A 21,323-nucleotide genomic window follows, 5' to 3' on the forward strand; every position below is an offset into this window, starting at 1 on the left:
GTTCTGGTAAAATGGTCCCTTTTACTTTTTTCTTGCTGTGATGCAGGGCAGCTTGTTGTGTGCCCACCTGTGTTTCAGGGTGTTACCTGGGGGGGTTCTGTGCAACACCCGTGGAGCACACCGTGTCAGCCTGGAGGGTAAGCTAGGTAGTGGGGAGGCAAGAGATCTATCTAGGCTTTTTTCCTGACTCTGCCACTCACGTCTGCAGTGAAATAAAAAAAGAGAGACAGGAAAGCTATTTTATTATGTAAGGAGATTTGCAAGGCATTTATTTTGGTTTGTTTTGTTGTGGGTTGGTTTGGTTTTGGTTTTTTATTCCGTTGCGCTCCTTTCAAAATTGAAATCTTATCTGTTCTGTTTGCTTTTCCTGGCAATAGCCATGTAAAAACAGAATACCAGGAAAAAATAAAAATGTAGCTTTGCAGGAATGAAAGAGCTGAGGCTTTTTTTTTCTTTTTTCCTTTTTTTTTTTTTGTCTGATTTTTTTTTGAGGCAAGAACTTAGAATTTCTGCATTTTGTAGCTGAAATCCAGTGTCACAGAAAAAGGCTGCTGTATTACAGGAAGGAAAGAACTCTGTTAAACAGTTGCACTGCTGCAGCATCAGTTGCTCCACTTCTCAGAGAGAATGCTAATGGAGGTGGGAAGAAACAAAACTCTTCCTCACTGCCACTTTTATTTAGATGGTCTCTCTGTCAAGAACAGGTATGAGGGACAAGTTCACCTCCCCACCTTCCTCCTTTACTTTGTTTAAATCACACTAATTTTCTCTTGACTCCATTTCCCCACCTATAAAACTGCAGTAGGGAACAGAGTTTTCAAAGGAATCATTTTGGCCTAAGTCCTTAGAGCTGACTGGGTACCAAACTTGTGAAATAAGCTATTTATAAGGGGAGTTGAGAGCTCAACACAATCTGGAGAGATGAAACACACCTTTTTTAACTTTCACATACTTTGCATCTATGTGCTTGAATACCTCCATTTTGAAATTTCTGAATGCTCTTAGTAGGAAAGAAGGCCTTTTAACTTCTGTAATTCTCTCCAATAAAAAAAAAAAAAAAAGGGATATTTCCAGTGAATATGCCAAGTTTTCACTGTCGTGGACAAAAAATGTTTAAAGGCAGACAAAGAATTGTTTAAGCAGTTGCCTTTTCCTAAAAGAATTGCTGGTTGACTTATATAATGTTTTCCCTGTATACATAAATGCAAACTGCTAGTTAAATGCTTTGGTAAGAATGGTGGATTTGTGCACATAGTTCATTTTTTTGCAGAAATTGGATTCGGACCTGAATCCTGCAGGAGCTTGCCAGATGCTTGACTTTGATTTCAGTGGAACTACTCAGAGGGTATTATGTGAAGTACACGCAACAATCCAAGAGACTTCAGTCAGGTGAGCCTTGCTAAAAGAAATAATTTATATATAGCTCTTTCCCCTGTTAAAGAACTTTCTAGTTAGGGTCATATTAAGATGCTAAACTTTATGGACTTCAGGATTAGAAATATAAAAATAATAACACACAAAAATAGTATATTTTTTTTATCTTTATACTTACCAAAAATTTACTCTTTCAAAAATTGCCAGGAAAAAAAAAAAAATTCTGGGAAACTAAACTACACACACGAACCTAAGGCCAATTTTTTTTTTTTTTTAATATTTACAACAACTGTTCTGTTTTGCTTCTTCTGTTTCCTTGTCAGAAGGATCCTGTTCAGCTTGTTTGGCTAAGGCCAGTTGGATATTTATTCATCGATCTCTCATTTCTTGCATTATCTTGAATTCTAATTAGATATTTTGAGTCCTATTACTTAACTCTCCAAACATAGCTCCAACAGACATCTCTCTTCCTTTCTGTAGAGCTGCTCAGAACCATGGAAGAGCTGTCATCTTACATTCTGGGACTAACCACACTGCCCAGCAGTTCTCCACTAGCTGCTTTCTTGGCAGTTTGAGTGAATGATTTTTTTCTCCCCCTCACCACATGTGATTCAAAGTGCCTGAAAAAGTGTTAAGTCACTTGATGTTAGGAGAGATTCTGTAAATGGGACTGGAAGCAGTCCTCTAGGTGTTTGTAATTAATCAGGCTCCAAACACTTGGAGCTTTTGGATGCACTTATAAAAACTCTAAAAATGTAAACAGTTTTCTTTCCCCTCCCCAGGAAGTCTTAATGCACTAAAGACGTAAGCAGAGAAGTTAAATTGCCAGTGATCAAATCAATTCCACTTCAGATCAGACTGTGGCAGGGCTTTTTGGTTCTCAACCAGATGGAACTAGACTTCTTGAGAAGGAGGTATTATTATTGCTTGTCAGGATTTCAAAATGAACGTAGGAATTCACTGTAAAAAAAAAAAAGACTTTTTTTTTTTTTTAATATACTAGAATACTTAGAGGAAAGACTCCTTGGGAGCTGATGTCACTGAAAGCTATCAGACACACTAAAAAAAAAAATCAACTTAGCCATTTCTTATTCTTCTGATCTGACAAAAGAGAGAGCATAAATGAACAGGATATTTTCCTGTGCTGCAAGGCAAAGAAGAAACCCTCAATTTTAATACAGTAAGGTCTTGGATTCAGAGTTTATGGGTTCTTTTGCCTGTGCCTTTCTTACAGGCTGAAGTTTTTACATTACGAAAGCTATGACATAAAAACTTACAAGAGACAAAGTAGGGTGGTTTTTATCTTGATGCAGCTAGCAATTGAGATAAATCCAGAGGAGGGCACAGGCTGTCTGGAGGCAGAAAACATATTTTTATCCTGTGGAGAAGGGACAGCTTGTTTAGAAAGCCTCTGTGCATTAGGAGGATAGATGACTGCTGTAATCAGGTGTAACAAAACCACCTTCCCAGGTTAAAAAAAAAACCCACCATAACCAAATGTGATTTGTTTGTTTCCAATTCAGAGAAGTACTTTGTAAAACCAAGTACTTCTATGGCTTAGTCTATGCAACCAAATTATTTGTTTGATTTGGAGTCCAGATCCCTCTTGCTTTGAGTACACTGCCACCAGCTTATGTAAAAGCTTTGAAAAACCCTTCAGTATTTGGACATGGGTATTTTAATAGGGCAAATTCCACCTGAAACCACCTTGAAGAGAATGTGTCATGCTGGTGTGGATAAAAATCTTGTGCCTTAACTTCAGTGCTGAAAATGCTTATAATATGGCATGTCTTTCTGTAAGGAGATGTTATGTTGGGAACCCTAACAGGGTCCTGTGGGCTCACAGGAGCTCTTGGTCAGCAAATCTCATACATTACAATGACTGCAAGATGAAATTGATCACTGGAATGCTCGTAGTGAGTAAGGAAGTGGAGTTTTTAAATGCTTCCTTTCCAGCAGATGCAAAATGATCTAAAGATATCTTTAAAGGTACTAGAATAAAGAATGCACAGTTCAGCAAATGAACTCTTGCTACTTTCCCGGTAAATGTATCATTCTTCCAAGGATTTGGGTAGCAGCTAAATATGTCTTTCCCAAAGAAAAAAACCCAATCCATAAAAAGTGAGTGAAAGGAGGCTGGTGGTGTTTCAAGAATCAGAAAGGAGAAGGCGTCTGCTCACTGGAGGCTTTCAAACCATCACCCCCAGAGGTGCAGCCTCTTAGCCATGAGGCTGCAGCCTCTTTGTGTGAGACCTGCACCTCCCCTGCTGAAGCTCTTCAACAATTAAGAGAACAATTAAATAAAGACAAGGAGCCAAAATTAGCCATCTGTTCAGGAGGGTGGGGGGGGTTGGCTTGGTTTTGTCATCTCTCAGACTACTCTTGTGTTTTTCTCAGGTGTCTGCCCAGCTGCCCAAACACTCCTTGAGGACTAGGTAGAGTCCAGTTACCCTGTCCTTCCTTGTGTTCAGCCTGTGTCATATGAACCACTGGGGTGACAGATCTGTGTTCATTCTTGATTGCCTCCTCTGGTGTCATTAGAGCTTTGATTCTTTGGCCGTAACTCTTACAGACGCTTTGCAGTTTTCTGAATTGAAGTGTCTGTGTCTGCTGTGGTATTTCGTGCAATGCCTGGTCCTGTAGACATGTGTGAGATGAGCAGTTGCCAGGCTTGCTCCCTCAGGGAATACAGGGGAAGAATTGCCAAGTCTGTGGATTCAGGCTGGGTTTAGGACTGAGAGCTGTGTGGGTTCACTGACTCTCAAACAGTCCTAGGCATGTATGGAAGTAGGAGTTCAGGCCCCTGAGGTACATGGTTACAGGAAAGCATAGCTGTGCATAGCCTTTAGCTGCCTGAGGAATCAGGAAAGAGAGGCAAGGTTTGAGCAGCATGTGCTTGGGCTTTGGTATCTGCACTGGACACAAGTCCAACTGTGGGTACTCAGGCCTTTACTGGAGCCAGCACTTAACTTCTTTGCAACTGTTCACCTGTCTTTTAATTGGAATTTTTTCCCAGTTTGTAAACCTTCAGATCAAGAACCTCCAGATGCATGACAAAATAAACACAAATACAAGCAGCTGATATTTTAGGATAGGTTTATGAAGGTCTTAGCTTCAACTTTTTGGGTAGTTCTTGTTCTTTTAGAGGCTTAAAGGTTGCTGCTGAGAATGTAAAAACACAGCAGAAAATAGTCAGTGTGGTTAGACATTAGAAAATAGCCTCAGCTAATAATAATGTATTTTTAACTGAAAGAAATGTGTATCATTATGGCACATATTGCTTGCCTGATGGATAACTTCATACTCAGGACAGTCCCTGCCTAAAAAGTCTTCCAAGACACCATAACTTGAGAGCAGTAGCCACCAGAAAAGCTGCAACAAAGCTGGAGACACTGTGGGATTAGCAGGAAGAAGCTATAAAGAATCAGAAGCAGGACATAAGTACTTTTCTGCTTTTTTACTGTGCACACATACATTACCCAGGCATGCACAGAGTCCTGTGTCAGCTCTGCCATGGGGTTTGGGAATTCAACCAATAGCCAGGCTCTGTGCATGAACTACAGCAGCTGTGCTTATCTGTAACAACATTGACTTTTAAAGAATTTACTTTAATTCTTCTTTTTTTTTTAAATTTGTTTAATGGTTTATGCAGCATTAAAAATAGGTTTCTTCAAGTCCATAAATCTTACAGCCATTGCATTACTCGTTGGAATCAAAGTTTTGCAATTCTCTTAGTCACTGTTTGCAGCGTTAAGAAGGGGAAAAAATAACCAGTGGTGAATTAGGAGTGCTTCTCTGGATGGCCTAACCTGCTGTTTCATGAGTCTGTTTTGTCCATTTAGAAACATAAAAGGTCACAGTGTGGTATTTTATACTTCCAGTGTAGAAAGGTGTTCTCTATTGAGTTGAGGAATCAGAACCACGTTTCCCAATACAGGCTATCCCACTTGAATTTCAGCCACTTTTAGAGAACTTTGGGGCATTAGAATACAGATATTGCACTGAAATAACTGCTAGGGTTTGGGGGTTTTTTGTGTTTCTCAGAATAAAGAATTAGGTAAAGGATGTCTGAATTCAGCATGAAAGCCATATGCACCTTTTGTGATCTAGCAAATACTCCCAGACCCAAAAATCACTGTCTTCTGTAATGGAGATCTTCAGTGGTTCCTGTGAAAGTAACACTGTCATGTGGTGGTTAGGCTCAGAACAAGGTCTGGAGTAAAAGGAGTCAGTGTTTATACATTTAATGGTCTCTAGCTGAATGACACTGGTTAGGGAAGGAGGGAAAGTTTGAGATTAGTAACAAGTAGCACATTACTTTTTTTTCTGTGCTTCCTCCTTTGTCTCACTCAGTTTACCATGAAATTGAGCCACTGACTCACACCACTGTTTTTCTTGGAGAACAGAGTAGGATGAAGAAACAGTGATCAAATGTAAAAGACAACCATGTGTTGCACTAGGAGCTGCATTCTGTGTGTTTTGGTGACAGGAACTACAGAGGAAAATGCAAAAGAGGTGATTTGGGTCTACCTAATCTTTAGAGTCTGAAACTATTCTCAATTCCTACCACGCCTACCTCTGCCCCACACACAACTACAGACCTCATTAATAAAATGGGATTTTTCAAAGCTCTTTAAGTTCCATTTGATAATGCTACTGCCATGACACTCGTATGTAATGTTTGTTATGCTGCCATGTGTTGAACACATGGTTAGCAGCTCTCCCAGCCATCAGGACTCATGTAATCACAGCAAAGCAGTCATCATCATAAATAAAGCAAACATGACAACTGAAACTGCATAGTTCCTTCTCATGGTAAACTGGGATGGCAAACTGGAGCTCAGTGCCATTCTTCACCTACCAGCAAAAGGCTTGAGCATGGTAGACCTAGACCATGAGTGTACTTGGAAAATGGCTCATTTGAGCTCTTCATTTTCTTGTATTTGACAGTCTTGGCTTAGTTCCCAATCCTATAGTAGTCAGCCGCATTCGTGAGTGAAAGGGATCTTCATGTTGGCAATTCCACATCCTTTGCCTACAATTGTTTTTAGTTTTTATTTAGTTTTCATGTAAGCAGATCACTGTCAATGGCTGAGCCCTTCAAGGGAACTTGTTCTTTGCTTATGGTTGGAATCTGCCACTGACCCTAGGCGTGACAAACTGGCAGAAATTTTAAGGGATATAGAAATTTCTTTATTTAAAAAGTACACTTCTTCTTTGAGGTAATTCCCGAATATTATTCTTTTAAAGAGTATTGAAGGTAATTGCATGACTTTAAGCAGAACTGATTTTTTAAGTGTGTGCATATGTATTCATCTGGCAGTGGAGTCAGTGTTTTCTGTTGGGTTTTTGTCATTGCTGTCTTCTCTTCAGGGCATATCACAATGACATCCTAATTATATCAAGCATGGCAGAAATATAATTCAATTTAATTGTCAGTTCTCTTAGCCTGAAATGTTGGATTCAGGTGTCTCAAAATTGGAGATAATGTCCTCTCCCTGACAGCCTTGATAGCTTCTGGCTTAGATGGAGAGGTGCCTTAAATCCTACAGATAGTGACACTTGGCTAATAAAATAGTGAACATACTCCTTTGTGGATCATGTGGAACTGTCCTTTCTTTGGACATCTTAAATTTTCATGGGATTGTGGTAGCATCCTCTGAATCTCTCAACCTGGCCCTTCTCTTTCCATAAATCTGAGTGTGTGACTCCAGAAAACTGAAAAGTTGTCTTTAAAGATCCAGGCATTATCTATTTGTGTCAAAAAAGTAATTGTATAAAAATTGTATCACATTACAAGTTGAGGTGAGAACTGGTTTAGTGTGCTTACCAGCAAACAGTCCAGAATATTCCAAATTTGTTTTGGGTTAATGTTGTTATGGGCCTTTTCCAAAAAATTAGGGGTTTTTGTTCAAAAATTAGTTTTTTGTACACCATGAAAATGAAAACAAAGCCTTTTCAACACTCCCACAGAGCTACTGTTTAGAGGCCTGATTTGAAGGCAAGTCTCCTCTTCATCATGCAAAAGCTACTGTCTGCTTCCCAGCTACAGACATTTGGAAACAAAGGGGCTTGGGTGTTACTCTGCTGACAACAAAGCCAAAAACCTAAAGTACTTAATAGTCATCTTTCTGCCCGTGCCCTTGCTCAGTTTAACAGATAAGATAGGCTTCACCACATTTTGATAAAATAACTTCAGGTCAGCTTTACATGCACTCCTGGAAGGGGCTCTCAGAGCTCTGACATCAGAGAAGCAGTACCCGGCTTCTCTGGATTGCCCCTGAGTGCTGCATAGATAGCAGCATGGTTTTATTGCATGTGGGGAATGCAAATGTGCCAGTAATTAGAAGTATTTCAGTATTTCCTCTCCTTATCAATTCACTAAGCATATTTATATTACTTTCTTCCATGGGTTAACATCATTAAATTCTTTACTAATGAGTTTATTATCAGACTGTATTGTTTTGAAAAGTGTATTAATGTGCGAGTGTGTACGCACATGCACCCCCAGAGTAAGTTTTGTCTCACAAATCAAATACTCTCATCAGTTACACAGTGGGTTTTTTTTTTAAACTAGAGTAATAAATATTTCTTTACCAGACAAAACCAATGTTTCAGGGCAATACACTTTATTTCGGATAGCTTCCTTCAAGCACATTGTGTCTCTAATGCGTTAGAGGTAATTAACACACTTGCAAATTTTAAAATACTCTAAAAGGTTTTAATTTGATGAAAATTCTAAACAACAGTGTCAATATACATGCTCCTTAATTCACATGCATCATAAAGGTAAAAGGGCAATTACACCTGTGCAGCTATTTACATTCTTGTAAATATTGGTTTGGTGAACTCTGAGTGAGGCGGGATAGTTGGTATCTTTGTTCATGGATTCTAAAAGACCAGCACTGTGATTATTCTGTTTAAAAAACTACATATAGATGTTTGGACTGTTGTTGGAGCAGTAAGAGGGGCAGGGATTTTTCCTTGTTTGGTTTTTTTTTTTGTCTGTTTATTTTTTGTTTGTTTTGGTTTGGTTTTTTTATCAATATGGGACTAGCCAGTCCCAGTACCAAAAGACAGCTCTGCCATGACACTGAAATTAGAATAATGAAATTCATTATCATGGTGCAATAGCTATATTTTATTAATATTTCACAAGAGTACTTCTGAGTCTTCCTGGTGAAACACTCAAGCTGCCTGATGAACTCAGCAGACAGCTGCTCACACCACGCACTTGACTTGCTCCAGCAGACAGTTCCTGTAAGACATCACATTGTTTTGTGCAGTGTAAAGGTTTTTATTTTTTAGTTTGCTTCTGTTTAAGGACAAAACCAGGTCTGAATTGTGATATTTTTCCTTTGCCTGCACTGTGCAGATCTGTCATACACAGAGGGCAGCTTCTCTTGGTGGCATGCAGGGAGCCTGCCAGGTGTTCTGGGCCAGTTTGCAGTGCTGGACTTCACATCCCCACACAGGGTTGGACTGACCTCGAGTGCTTCACAAAATTACATGTGAAATTATTGGTACTATTAAGCAGGCAATGCTTCTTTGCCCTTCCCTTTTCAAGCACCCTGTTTACTGTACACACTTCCTTTTATTATGCACTTGTCCTTAAAAAGAGCTTAAAAAATGAAATAAATTGCCATCATGGTTGTTTCATTTTTGTGATTCAGATGGCTTTTACTGGAGCTATAAGGACAGAATGTAACTCAGATTACTTCAGAAGCATCAATGGAACAGTCAAGGATGTGAAGAAACACCAATTTCTTAGGAATGGCAGTCTGGTCTCCAAATGCCTGGAAGCCCTGTGGCTCCACCAGTGGCTGGCAGCAGGTTTAGATGGAAGGAATGACCATTTCACACACTCTGGTCCATGGGGCATCAGTAAGTTTTAATGTCAGATTTATGCCATCATATATATAGACTCCTTGTTGATTTTGGAGCAATCTTTGTAGCTTTGCAGTTTTAAGTACCTGTGTGAAGACTAAGCAGGAGTGCAGATAAAAAGAGTAAGCTTAAGACACAGAGAATGCAAGTTCTGTCACATGGACAGCTAGATTGCTCCCATCCTGTTCCAGCCTCTGGAAGCCCAAAGAGCTCTGTGACTCATAGAAATTCCTCATTCTTGTGTCTTGTGTGAGTATAAACCCCACTTTATGACATACTGTTCATTTTTGTCTTCAAGATTTTTTTTTAAAAAGGAAGTATGATGAAAGGCATGGCAGTCCGTTCCAAAATGTTAGAATTTTGCAATATACCCATATATGGCATGAAAGGCCCAATTCTCTACATACATAATTTATTACAAATAACTAAGTGGTGGGACAAAAAAAAGAAAATGCCTAAAACAGTCATACTTGAGCCATCCTGTTAACTTTAATTTTATATAGCTAGGAATTCTTATTTTCCTAATTTCTTGTTTTCTTTTCTTTTTCCTAAGAGGTCATCATTATTTCCCTGTTATCTTTCTATAGGATGGGAAACAAAACTACTTTTTTTTCCTCACCATTTCCCTCACATTATTTGTAATATCAGCTGTAATTATTTGTAATATCAGCTTAATTCCAGTGTTCCATTCACATGGCTTGAAATAGTCAGGTGTGCTCTCATCTTGCAGAAAGGGAGAACTCTGGAATATAAAGTTCTTCAATCTCCTAGGGGCAAGAATGCAATTTAAGCTTCCCAGAACAACTTCAAGAGCAATGATAGCTACAAGTGGTATCAGAGTAGCATATTTTTTCAGAAGATCAACTGTAATGACCTTCCTATCTTGGATTTAGGTTGAGAGGTTGTTGACACAACCTTATTAACACAGACAAACATCTCCATCTTTACTTAAAATTTAAGAACACTCTAATGCACAAATGCTGCAGTTACTAAGACAAAGGACAGCAGGGGAGATCAATTTTCACAGAACAGTTCTATTGATAAGGAAGGAAGATGTTCAAGTGTTCAGGAAAGCCGTGGGCATGGAATGATTAAAACTATCAGAAAATATTTCAGTGAATACAGTCAAAAAGCAGTTCTTTAATTCTTAAATTTGCACAGCAATAACAGAGACAAACGAGCCTCTGAAGTATTTTGGAAAATGTCACTTTGCAAACCTTGTAGATTGCTTAAGTGTTTATTAAAATGGACCAAAAGCCAAAATTCCCTGCGTAAAATAAATACTTTGTCTTTGCTAAGTAACAATATTTGTGAACAAAACATAAAACTATAATTTTCATGTGTCAAACACAGTAACATTTTAGATTAAATGTTGGAGTCAGACTTGGCCTTTTTTTTTCCATCTTCCAATTTACAAGTTTCTCATTAAGACCATTTACCTCACATTAGCTATCAAAAATGACTAACATTTTTAAAGTTTGCTCCGTGACTAAAATAAAAACAACAGAAATATCCTTTTACCATAACTTAACAAAAAGCAGAACCATACTTTTATCATCTAGGAGAACATGCTGTTATAAATACAGCTGTTTTTCATCTACAATTATATAAATAATAAGCATGCTGCCATTCACAAGGATTTTAATAGATGATTATATATAAGCAATATCGTGATCTAGAGGAGGATGGCATGAGTTTTTATCTTTCATTTTTATTGTACTTATTTAGGACTTTTGTCTTCATCTGAAAATTGTGGAACAGACTTCTTTGCTACAACATTATCCAGTCGCTGTCCTTGCAGATAGGGGTTCACACTCTGAAAAAGTTTAAAATTATTTAAACTTGTTAGAAACAGGGAAACAGATAAAAGGTAACTAGAATTTGTGAACTTATTTATGTATTTCTTATCTGTCAGATATTTATAGACTTGGGAAAAATGTGCTTCCAGGGATTAAATCTAAAAGTCAAACAGTGTTTTGTTTGGTTGGTTTTTGTTTTGTATTGGGTTTTTTTTTGTGCAAGAATTTAATGTGATCCACTGAAAGGAATACAAGTGAAGGAGGCCTTTCAGGATTATAGAACAATCTCAATTAAATACTGCCTTTTTGCTCCACTCCTCCTTTCCACAGTTCAGCAGAGAAGCAGCAGCAACTGTTAACTCCCTAATTCCTGAGGCAGGACAGAACTTGTTGGAGAAGTACAGGTAAGCTTTAGCTTAAACCACTAGCCCCTGATGGACATAGTGCTGGGATACAAATTAGAGACCCCAATTCCAGTTTGACCAAAACCTCTGTTTAGCCTGCCTCCTCTCCAGGAAACCCCTCCTTGCTTCCTCTCTTGATGCTGAGATAAAAAACTGCTGGCAAAGCAGCAGAGCCAAAGAAGGTTTTGGCATTGAACATGGCTCTCGTAGCACTGCCAGGAGAAGGGAATGCTGGAAAGAAGATTCCTGGAGAGGGTTGAACTTCACTTTGCACCATGCAAGCAACACAATGTGAGGCTGAAGATGAACAGATCCTGTCTCAAAACTGCTTGGAGATCGTAGATGGAGTAACATAGAAAGCCTATGCTTGAATTTTATCTATGGGAATGGAGTAAAATGTATTTACTGTATTTGCAAAGTGGCAAGCAGTTCAGTGGAGCTTTGGTATTAAGTATCATTTACACTTGCTTTCTGGCCTGTTACAGTGTCAGTGTAGGCAAAATTCAAGTGTATATTGTCTTCTTCACACAGATACAGTAAATAATTCTAGCATGAAGGCTTTTTGATGCTAATAAAAACTGTTTGCCTAAGGACAAGCTTCAGAGGAATGCAAATTTTCCAGTATCTCCTGATTCTTGTCAGACTGACTGTGTCAGAGAAATTAGTTTTCTTGAGACATTTCTGTGCCTCTTTTACCAAAATTCAAGAATTAATTAAAAAAGGCATTCATAATGCCTTTCTCATGCCCTTTCATAATGGGCATGAAATATTTATTTTCAGCTATCTGAAGTATTTGTCAAATCTCTGGAAAATATTTGGGGTTTATCTACAAGTTTAAGCCTTTGGGTTTCTCCAGATTTGAGGATGCTATCATTAATACGTAGTCATAGCACAGAGCAGCCCTGTTGCTTTCTTCTGCTGGGTTTTGGGTGTTTTGCCTGGTGCAAGTGAAAACATAAAAATATTAAGAACCAGAAATGAATGTGGAAAAATCTTTGAAAATAAACTTACTCCAATGCTTTAAATTGTTAGAAATAAGACATATGTAAACGATTTGTTTGTGTTTGTTTAAAGAAGTTCTGTTTAATGTTAATTTAGTGAAATTCAACTGTTGCATAAACTTCTAGGAATTATTTGAAGATTCCTAGGAAGATTAATTGGTCTTTTTTTTGGAATGGTACTTGCTTGCTACTTTTTGAAATAAAGTGGAAGAGAATAGGACTACATAAAATTTTGAATCCTTCTTAACCAACAAAAGAAAACACAAAATATAATGCAAAATACTTTGGCTGATTTGACTAAAATGTGTTTAATCCCATGCAGCTGTGCAGAATTCAAAGTAATGCAAGCTCCTCAGCACCTCTGTACACAGCTCTGAGCCCACAGCAACTTAGCGATCACAAAGTGCTCCTGACACTTCTGGGCAGGGCTGTCTGCAAGCACAGACATTTTAAAAAGGGGAGAGCTGCTGGTTAAAGTTAGACGTCCCTGCAAACCTCCCTGTCTTGCAGTGGAAGTGCTGCAGAGAAAGGAGCACAGCAGCAGGTGGTGAGCACTGCAGTGTGTGTGCATGCTTGCACGTGTGCCTCTAGAGGCACACAGAAATACACAAATACACACAGTGCTGAGAAGGGTTCACTGCAGCCCTGGATAGACACAGCAGGGTTACTGCACACACTGCTGCACAGGACTTGTTTTAACCTCACATGGGGACATTCAGGTGCAAAAAAAAAATCAGTCTGTTGCCAGATCCCAAAGCTCTGTCTGTGCAGAAAGGCATGGAGCACAAAAGGCAGGAGGGGAATCCAGTGGACTTTTTGGTTTTTAGAAAAAGACACTGCTGCTGACAGTTCCAGGTTACTCTTCTGATGATGTAGTGGAGATTCTGAATTGTTCATTAAATCATTAATAATCATTACAGTATTGCCCTAAAATAATTTAAATTATACTGATTTATTAAATTCTAATGAATTTAGCATTAAGTGACATGCTGGTGCTAGGAAAATAAGTCTGCTTATTTTATAAGTCTGTAAAGTATTTCACCTTCAAAATTCTGTGCTACCCCTGGCCACGTAGCTGTCAAGTGCCTCCAGCTGGTACTTCTTTTGTATCCAGTTGTGTCATTCAGCTCACACAAAGAAAATGTTCTTTTTTTCTTTTTTTTTCCCCCTCGTGTATGTGTTGCATGAATTCCACTTTAACATGCTGTTCTAGCTATTAATAGATACTCTGCTGAACTATTTCCAGAGTAAATTCTACTTACTAAAAAATTAAAGTCAGGTGACTACCTTTTTTTACTTTTCAACTAACAAACTCAAACACCAATGTAAGCATGAAGCAGGTACTAAGCTCAAGTCAGATCATTAACTTAGGGTTGAAGTACAAACTGCCAGTGATGTCTGAATCAGGAAAAAAATCAACATATCTTCTCCCTTTCTAGCAAAGACTTAAAGTTTGAGAGTTAATGAATAAATATATAAATAAATCATCTTTGCTCATGCTCATTATTTTAAATTATATTTACTTAATTTACAATATAAACTGTGCTGTCATATTTTGAAAAGCTACTTTCTGGCAGAGAGCTTTTCCTTTTTGTAAAAGAGAGACTTTTCCATTTTGTAAAAATAATACACAGCAGCAAAGCTGAATATGTCAACTCTTACTGCAAGTGATTTTTTTTTTAATTAAAGAAAGGCTGACACTAGGAAAAAAGAGAGGGTATGAGGCAGACTGTGCAGAATCTCTCTGTGTGGGTTGCCTTCCCTGTTCCAGGAGCAGAACAGTGAGAACCTTTTCATCTTTGTCTTTCAAGCAAGTGGGAAACAGAGATAGGAGTTTCATGGAGGTAGATCAGATAAAGAACCACCTCTAGTGTTATGTACACCCAAAAATACATTCACACACATAAATAGTGGTAATTAAATTTACTAATATTTTTAGTAGGAAATTTCAAATTCTCTTTTAGAGATATTTAAATAATTTTAAATGGTTTTAAGCAAATAGGATCAATTTTAAAAGAGAGACAATACAAGGCTTTATAATGTTCTACACTTAAGTGTATCCTCTGAAAGTAAGAGTCTATTCTGAGAAATAAGGCTTGTGCCCGTGTTCAATCTTTAAGCTGGCTATAGCAGTTTATCACAGAGAGTCCTTGACACATAATCTAAAGTATAATACAAATGCATTAGACTATCTCTTCATTTCAACAATATGGTTTTAATTTTTATTGGGTCTCTAGATTATATAGGGGCTATGAAACATTCCAATAGTTACCCTCTTTCTTCTTTTTGGACCACCATTGATTTTCTCAAAGAGTAAACTCTTGCTCTGGAAAGAAGAAAAAACACAACGCAGCCATCAAATCCATTACATTCTTCTTTGAAAATACTACTTCTATTAAATATTATCAAGCCTAGAGGAGTGTGTTGTTTTATGGGAGAAATAAACCACAAATAAATATTTGTGTTTTCCTACTAAGATTTGCAGTTCTTCAGGAGCAGTCACAGCCTTATCAACAGTTTAAAAGCCAGTAATTTTCCACTATGTTATGCCCCATGTTCAGGCAATAAGGGCTCCAAGTATGTGCTGTATAGTCTGGATGTTCCCCTGTTCCCCATCATGTGATACATGGTATATATATATGATTTTTTTTTTTTTTTTTAAGAAAAGACAGAAAGAAGAAGAAAAATAAGAATGTGAGGGAGAAGAAGCAGGAGTCCTGCCTCTGGTATATCTTTCTATACATTTGAGGTGGCACAAGAACAGGAGCAAAAAAAATTTTCTTTACAAGGGATTTTCTAATTCCTTTTAAAAACAGAAATAGGCGTCATTCCTACTGTTTTGTTGTCTTTGCTTATTCCCTTCCAGATATCAACACTTCCCAGTGCAAAGTTCTGCTGAAAGGAGTTCAGCGCCAACTCTTCCTTTGTTTAAGTAGTGCCCTCAATAAAGCTTCTAAAAACCATTTGGTCTATAACATTTTTAGTGGCAAACCTTTTAAAAACTGCCAGAAACATCTTGGCAGAAGAGAAAGTTATGATGATGAGAAAAGAAAATGAAAAACAAGAAACCAACACAAAAAACCCCCTCTGACCATAGTTTACATAAGTGCATCCACATATTGTTGTATTTCTTATAAGTAGGGAATTCTAATAAACTCTGGAATAACACACACATGTTCAACACATTTTGTTTCAATTCTGTGTTATGAAGAAAACCAAAACCAAAGCCTAACCTGAAAATGGAAGGAGAGAAGAATTACGTGTATAAAAGCAGAAGACTATATAAACAAGGCCATTAATTCTGCTATAAACAACTGACCTAACATTGATTATATAAATAGAAAGTGTAATTCTAGCACGAGACAAATTCACCAAACACGTCTAAGTCTCTCTGCAGCCTTGATATGAGAAAAAACAAACATTTTCAAGTGTTACAATGAAATCTGCCAAAATTGTCTGTTTTGTACTTCTTGTGTTCATTAAACCTCAAATTCACAAGGCCTATCTCTTGTCCAACCTCAGTTATTTTGTCTGAGCTGTTCCAAAAGGGAACAGAGATGAAGTTGGCCAAGGGGGACATTCTTGGCTAGTCATTTATGCGAGCTCACTTCAGGAAAACTTAAATTTAACATTTTAAAGAAACTCAAGGACGCATGAATTATTCTCCTTAGGAAACAAAGCACCATCAAAGCTTCTCTTTCTAAAGTATTTGACCTTGTACTTTCATGAGAGGAAAAAGGGTGTTTCTGAAACAAAAATAATTTCATGGACTACTGGAGCTAGCATTTCTGTCATTCTGAAAAATTTCTTACAATTGAACCATCCCTGCTCAAGGAAACCATATTTTGTTTAGTCTGTTTCAGAAAAATTTTTAAGACCCTAACTACTGCTGTAGCTTTATGTGGAGTACTAAGCAAATATGGTTGTGGAGCATGAGCTAAGAACATATTTGTATGATAACAGCAATCCTGAAAATATGTTCCACTGCGTCACAGCCTGACCTCATCAGGCACCAAAATCTGCCCATGAAGGGTTCATCCTTCACTGAGAGGTTGTTAAGGATGAAGGCACAGAGTTTTCTTCAGTTATGAAAAGATACACCTCATGTAGAGACACGCTGCATGTGATTTTCTACTTTTCCCTCACTCCTGGAGCTTCCTTTGCATCCTCTTGGCTACTTGGATTAGATTACTACAGGCTGGGATTTGGGAAAAAATCATAAGTTAAAATGCTTTAAATAAACAAAATATGTAAGAAGCTTTTAGATTTGATTGTAAATCATATATTGTAAATTATTTTTGTGCAAGTGTTTCTGGATGCCAACAGCACTTCTACAAACCATCCTTAGAGCCAATCTGCAAGATGCAAGAAAGGCACACTCAGAAAGTGTCTGTGTCCTATAAGGAAAAGTCTGAACTGGGGAGAAAAACTTCTGAAATCTTAGAAACTATAGCTGCACACAAAACTCCAAAAGTCACTCATCCTGCTTATTTCCACTGTCTCCTCTATGTTTTCCCCATATGAGGAGAGGGGAGGAGAGTATAAGCTGTGGATCTCACTCTACAAACAGAGTCTGTTTCGAGACTTCCCACAGGCCAGCATATTGATATATGGGGAGTTGTCCCAAAGACAGAAAAACTCTTCCCCTTTCTTCCCACTCCTAAGCCAGTATATATTAATTATGATTTACAGATTTGTATCTGCAGATCTGTTAGCAGTGTTTACACATAACATTTGGCATCTACACAACCATGTGCTTTGCTGCATGAGACAGCTTCTAGACTTGCCTGACCCTTATAAAATGTGTGTTTCTCACAGGATACTGCAGAGGTCCCACAGCTTTGCAAGCATGACAGTCTGTCACCAAAACAAGCCAACCAACCTGTTTCTGTCCCAGTAGGACAAACAGGTCCTTTTTTCTGACCTGCTAATGGAGTCTGGGTTTTTCTGTGGTTACACTAAGGAATGCATGTTGGCTCACCGGGAACTGTAACAGTTCCTCAACCAGCCAGTGGTAGGAAAAGGCTGGGGAGAAGCTCCCCCAAGAGCTGGGAGCACATGCCAGCTCCATGGGTCCAGCAGACACTGGCTGCAGAAGCTGCAGCTGGTGATGACAGCCTGGTGCCCACTCAGCTGGCAAGAGCTGGTGGAAACAGTCTGTGAGCACACAACCATCACTGCCCCTGGGCATCTGGTCCTTGGCTCTTCAACAGGAGAAGCAGGAACAAACTGTTGTGGGCAGAGGGAATTTTACGGGCTGGGGTCAGAGGGAGGGTGAGGATGCACAGCTACCCACTAAGCAGCCCACAGCCAGCTGTGCTGGTCATTTACAACTTAATGCAGACAACAGGGAGTGCCCTAAAAGACCTGATCTACTTCAGCTCTGCTTTATAAGCAAACAGCTAATTTTTAGAGTGCTTACCTGAATTTCCAGAGAATTAAAAATAAAAACTCCAGCCACAAAAAGATACCACTGTATTTATATTTTTACCATTTGGTAATATCTAATTAGGAGATGATCAGGGTTGTTCTCCTGGATCTCAGCAGAATATTTGCTCATGTACATGACCAGCTGTTTCATCGCTAATTAAAAAGATCTGGACTTGGCTTAGCTGCAGCTAGATATGATTACTGTTTAGTACCCAGAAGTGTTTTAATCCATACATGAGCAGCTTTTTCTCCTGAATTAGTAGTGATGGATGGAGATACAAAAAAGCCCAGGATTCACTAATGATTTACTATCATTTATTAAGTATATATGTTGCTGATGACAACACAGTATGTATGCTTGATTCTGAAATATTGCTATAGGCCAAAGATTTACAGAAGTGCCTTTGTAGTCTTCAGAATGGTATTAGGAAAGTAAAGCACTCATGAATAATAAGAAAACTGACAGCCTTATCTGGCATAAATAAGAACGTTCACCATCTGGTGTTTTTTAAATGAAAACTTTTGATGGTAATTACTTAGAATGCAACAAGTTTCCAAAATTTGGATTTTTGGCATGATTCTCCCCAGAAATTTAGCACTCACATAAGTAATTAAGACTATAAATCTTACACTGGTTTGATTGTGAAAATGAATCATTGTCTCAAAATTACAGCAGGAGAAGAGACTGCCAAACATGTCCATTTATCGATATATGCTTACAGAGCACTGGTTTAGTGCAATCTGAAGTGAAGTGTTATAACAATGTAAAATGCGATTTCATTATTTGCTCTACAAGCATAAATTATGATCATTGTTATTGTTTTCCTGGCGCCTGAAAATGGATTTGGGATTGGACATTTTAACTGATGTAATCCAAGATTAAGTGGCAGAGCTTTCTTTGGAGCCTCTAGCCTGCAGAAATAGTCTAGCTGCAGTTATTAAAGTCCTTGTATGCTCAGAGCAAGATTCTTGCCCTTACTGTAGCTCACTGTGTTTATTACATGTGATGTGTCAAATAGGTTTTCAATATAAAACAGTGCATAACCTGACCAGAGGAAGAAGCAGCAGCAAGTCCTCCAGAATCCTTAAGGTAAGGAGGATTCCTTAAGGCAAGTTGTCAACCTAGATTTTTTAAGCTGTTTTAAGCTGCTGAACTCCATCTATCTGTATTTTCTTTCTATTTTTTATATATGTGGCTGAACAGTGAATAGTCACTGAACCCGGATATTCTTTCAGATTAGGGCCATTTTATGTTTTGAAATCTTAAGATCTGCACTAATTTTGGCTACATGTTCACCGTAGTTTGAAATGTGGTTTTTTGCACTTACCAAGCTGTCATGCTTTGGGACAGGTGATAGAACAAGGATTTCCACTTTCTGTTTTTCTGGGGTGTTTATCAATCACAAGCACTATTTCTGTTTTTCAGGGTGAATTCACCTTTTTTGAGAAGTTTCCCTTAGGGTGATCACTTTTCCAGCATTAAGGATGATATTCTCCTCATGGTTTCATAGTGTCCCACACAGCAGACAGTACCCAGTTTCACATGCTACAAAAATAAGTAAGAAGCATGTACTCACCCACTTGCCCCTGTTGGGGTAGTCATGCTCTGGATCAAAAAGGTGTTGGTGCAGTTGGTATTCCCTGCTGAACTCTGCTGTGTCTGGGGTGTTTTCTAGACACCCATCATCAGCTGCAAAAGAAAGCACTGAGTGCTCAGTAGCTTTGAAACACACAGTATGTGCCACATTAGTCAGCAAACATCTTAAATGCAATCATGCCATTAAAAAAACATAAAGAACTGGATGACTACAAAATACCAGGTTTTTTTTTCTTTTGAAACAAATTTTTCAGAATGCATTTATTTGAAAAAAAAACAAACCCTCACAATTTAATGAAAACTGAAGGAATTTCTTTTCCAAGCTCTTTCCCTCCTTTATGTTTTTCTTTTAATTATTGCACTTGATTTTACCTAGAATTGCATCCTGGCATGATTCAGAAGAGATATTCCTTTCTCTTTTAAATGTTCACAAGTCATTTTAGAAATTGGTAAGGCAATACTTTTGAAGGCCATGGTAAAACAGAGCTGTGAGAAAACACAGAATTTCTTTCACTGAGTAGCTATCTCTTCCTGGAGCTCCATTTCTGGTTTGCTACTTTGTTCAAACTCACTGAAAATCATTTCTGCATCATAAGACCTCATAAAAATGCTATGTAGGAGAAGTTTTATGATGAAAACATTTCTGTAGATTGGTAACTAATCTGATTGGTCCAGAAACCTCCTATAACTATAATGGATGGTTTTGTAGGCAGTGTCACATCAAGATAATATCCTCATAAAAATCAACTTGGGGTCTTTTTACCAAAGTAAGTCATCTTTAGCTGACACAAAGGTTCAGTAACTTGAGGCCAGAGTAGCTTTTTGGACAGAGTCTGCTCCTGGAGCTCCCACTGCTTAGCCAGCATGGTGAGCTTGCAGTCCAAGCTCCTCTCAGACAGACCCAAGGAGATCCTACCAGCCAGGGCATGATGCTGGGCATTCACACAGCTGCATCTGCCAGAACACAGGCACTCCAGAACACACACCTGTGGACTTTCCCTTCTGTCCTTGTGTGTCATCATGTAAAAAGATTTGCAGATGGATTGTCTTTTTCTCTCAGATGTGGGTAAAGACTTGACTTGAGACTGAGTTGATTCAATGACCTGAGGAGGTTATTCTGGGTCAACAGATCCAGCTTTCTCTCTTTTCTCGTTGGGACTGGTAAAAAATAAAATTGCCAGTAGAAAAGAGGGGAAAACTCTTCATACTGGCCAAGTAATTCAGAAACTATTAAAACATTTAGAAATCATCTCAGTCTCAAAAGGAGCAAGGTTGTATCAAGAGAGAAACAGGTGACAACAGAATTGTGGCAGACCTCAGAGCATTTGTGTCTTTTGGTGGAAAACAGAAAGGGCAGATGGACACATGGGTGTCCTCTATGACTGCTAATCCAAAAGTCTTCCACTCAGCTGCTCCAGGCTTATGTATTCCTGCTGTGGAATGTGCATATGTAGACAGTGACTGGAAAGATTGTTTTCCATTAAGCAAATCCACAGACCTGATTGAGGAAGGCCTCTGGTAATTTGTATGCATAATACAGTCACCACTTGAATTTCCATTTAAGGCCCTGAAAAACATTTTTCTCTAATCCTAGCAGATACTATCTTCACTCACAGCATACCTATGACAGAGCCATTTATCTGAGCAGGCAGCACTTCCCTGCAAATTCCCCTCTGTTCAGATCTGACTGTATTAGCTTAGCTAACAACTTTCATTTCACCTAAGACAGAAAAACTGAAGGGATTTTCAAAGGCATTTCCCTGGATGCCATGTTTGTAATTTATTTATCTAATCATGAACAGGAGTCTAATGGGCAAGCACAGAAGACACA

The 21,323-nt window shown here is 38.4% G+C and overlaps 1 protein-coding gene and 1 long non-coding RNA gene across 5 annotated transcripts in view; one reads left to right on the top strand and one right to left on the bottom strand.

Annotated features, from left to right (window-relative positions):
- The window catches only part of LOC108961255 (uncharacterized), a 21,381-nt gene extending 5,979 nt beyond the window's left edge, over positions 1-15,402 (top strand). Inside the window, exons 2-4 of the long non-coding RNA XR_001989479.3 lie at positions 1,271-1,389; positions 11,391-11,464; positions 15,129-15,402. This is a non-coding gene — a long non-coding RNA (uncharacterized LOC108961255). The remainder of the gene's footprint in view (positions 1-1,270; positions 1,390-11,390; positions 11,465-15,128) is intronic.
- SCG5 (secretogranin V) overlaps positions 7,716-21,323 on the bottom strand; it is a 29,204-nt gene continuing 15,596 nt past the window's right edge. For all 4 annotated transcript variants that reach the window (XM_030239742.2, XM_030239741.2, XM_009101956.4 and 1 more), the window contains 3 exons: positions 19,473-19,585; positions 14,738-14,791; positions 7,716-11,077 (listed from right to left, as the gene is read on the bottom strand). In XM_030239742.2, coding sequence (XP_030095602.1) covers positions 10,982-11,077; positions 14,738-14,791; positions 19,473-19,585 — 263 coding nt within the window. In that variant the 3' untranslated portion in view covers positions 7,716-10,981. The remainder of the gene's footprint in view (positions 11,078-14,737; positions 14,792-19,472; positions 19,586-21,323) is intronic.

The sequence above is a fragment of the Serinus canaria genome, chromosome 5 (genome assembly GCF_022539315.1).
Source record: "Serinus canaria isolate serCan28SL12 chromosome 5, serCan2020, whole genome shotgun sequence".
Classification (NCBI taxonomy): Eukaryota; Metazoa; Chordata; class Aves; order Passeriformes; family Fringillidae; genus Serinus; species Serinus canaria.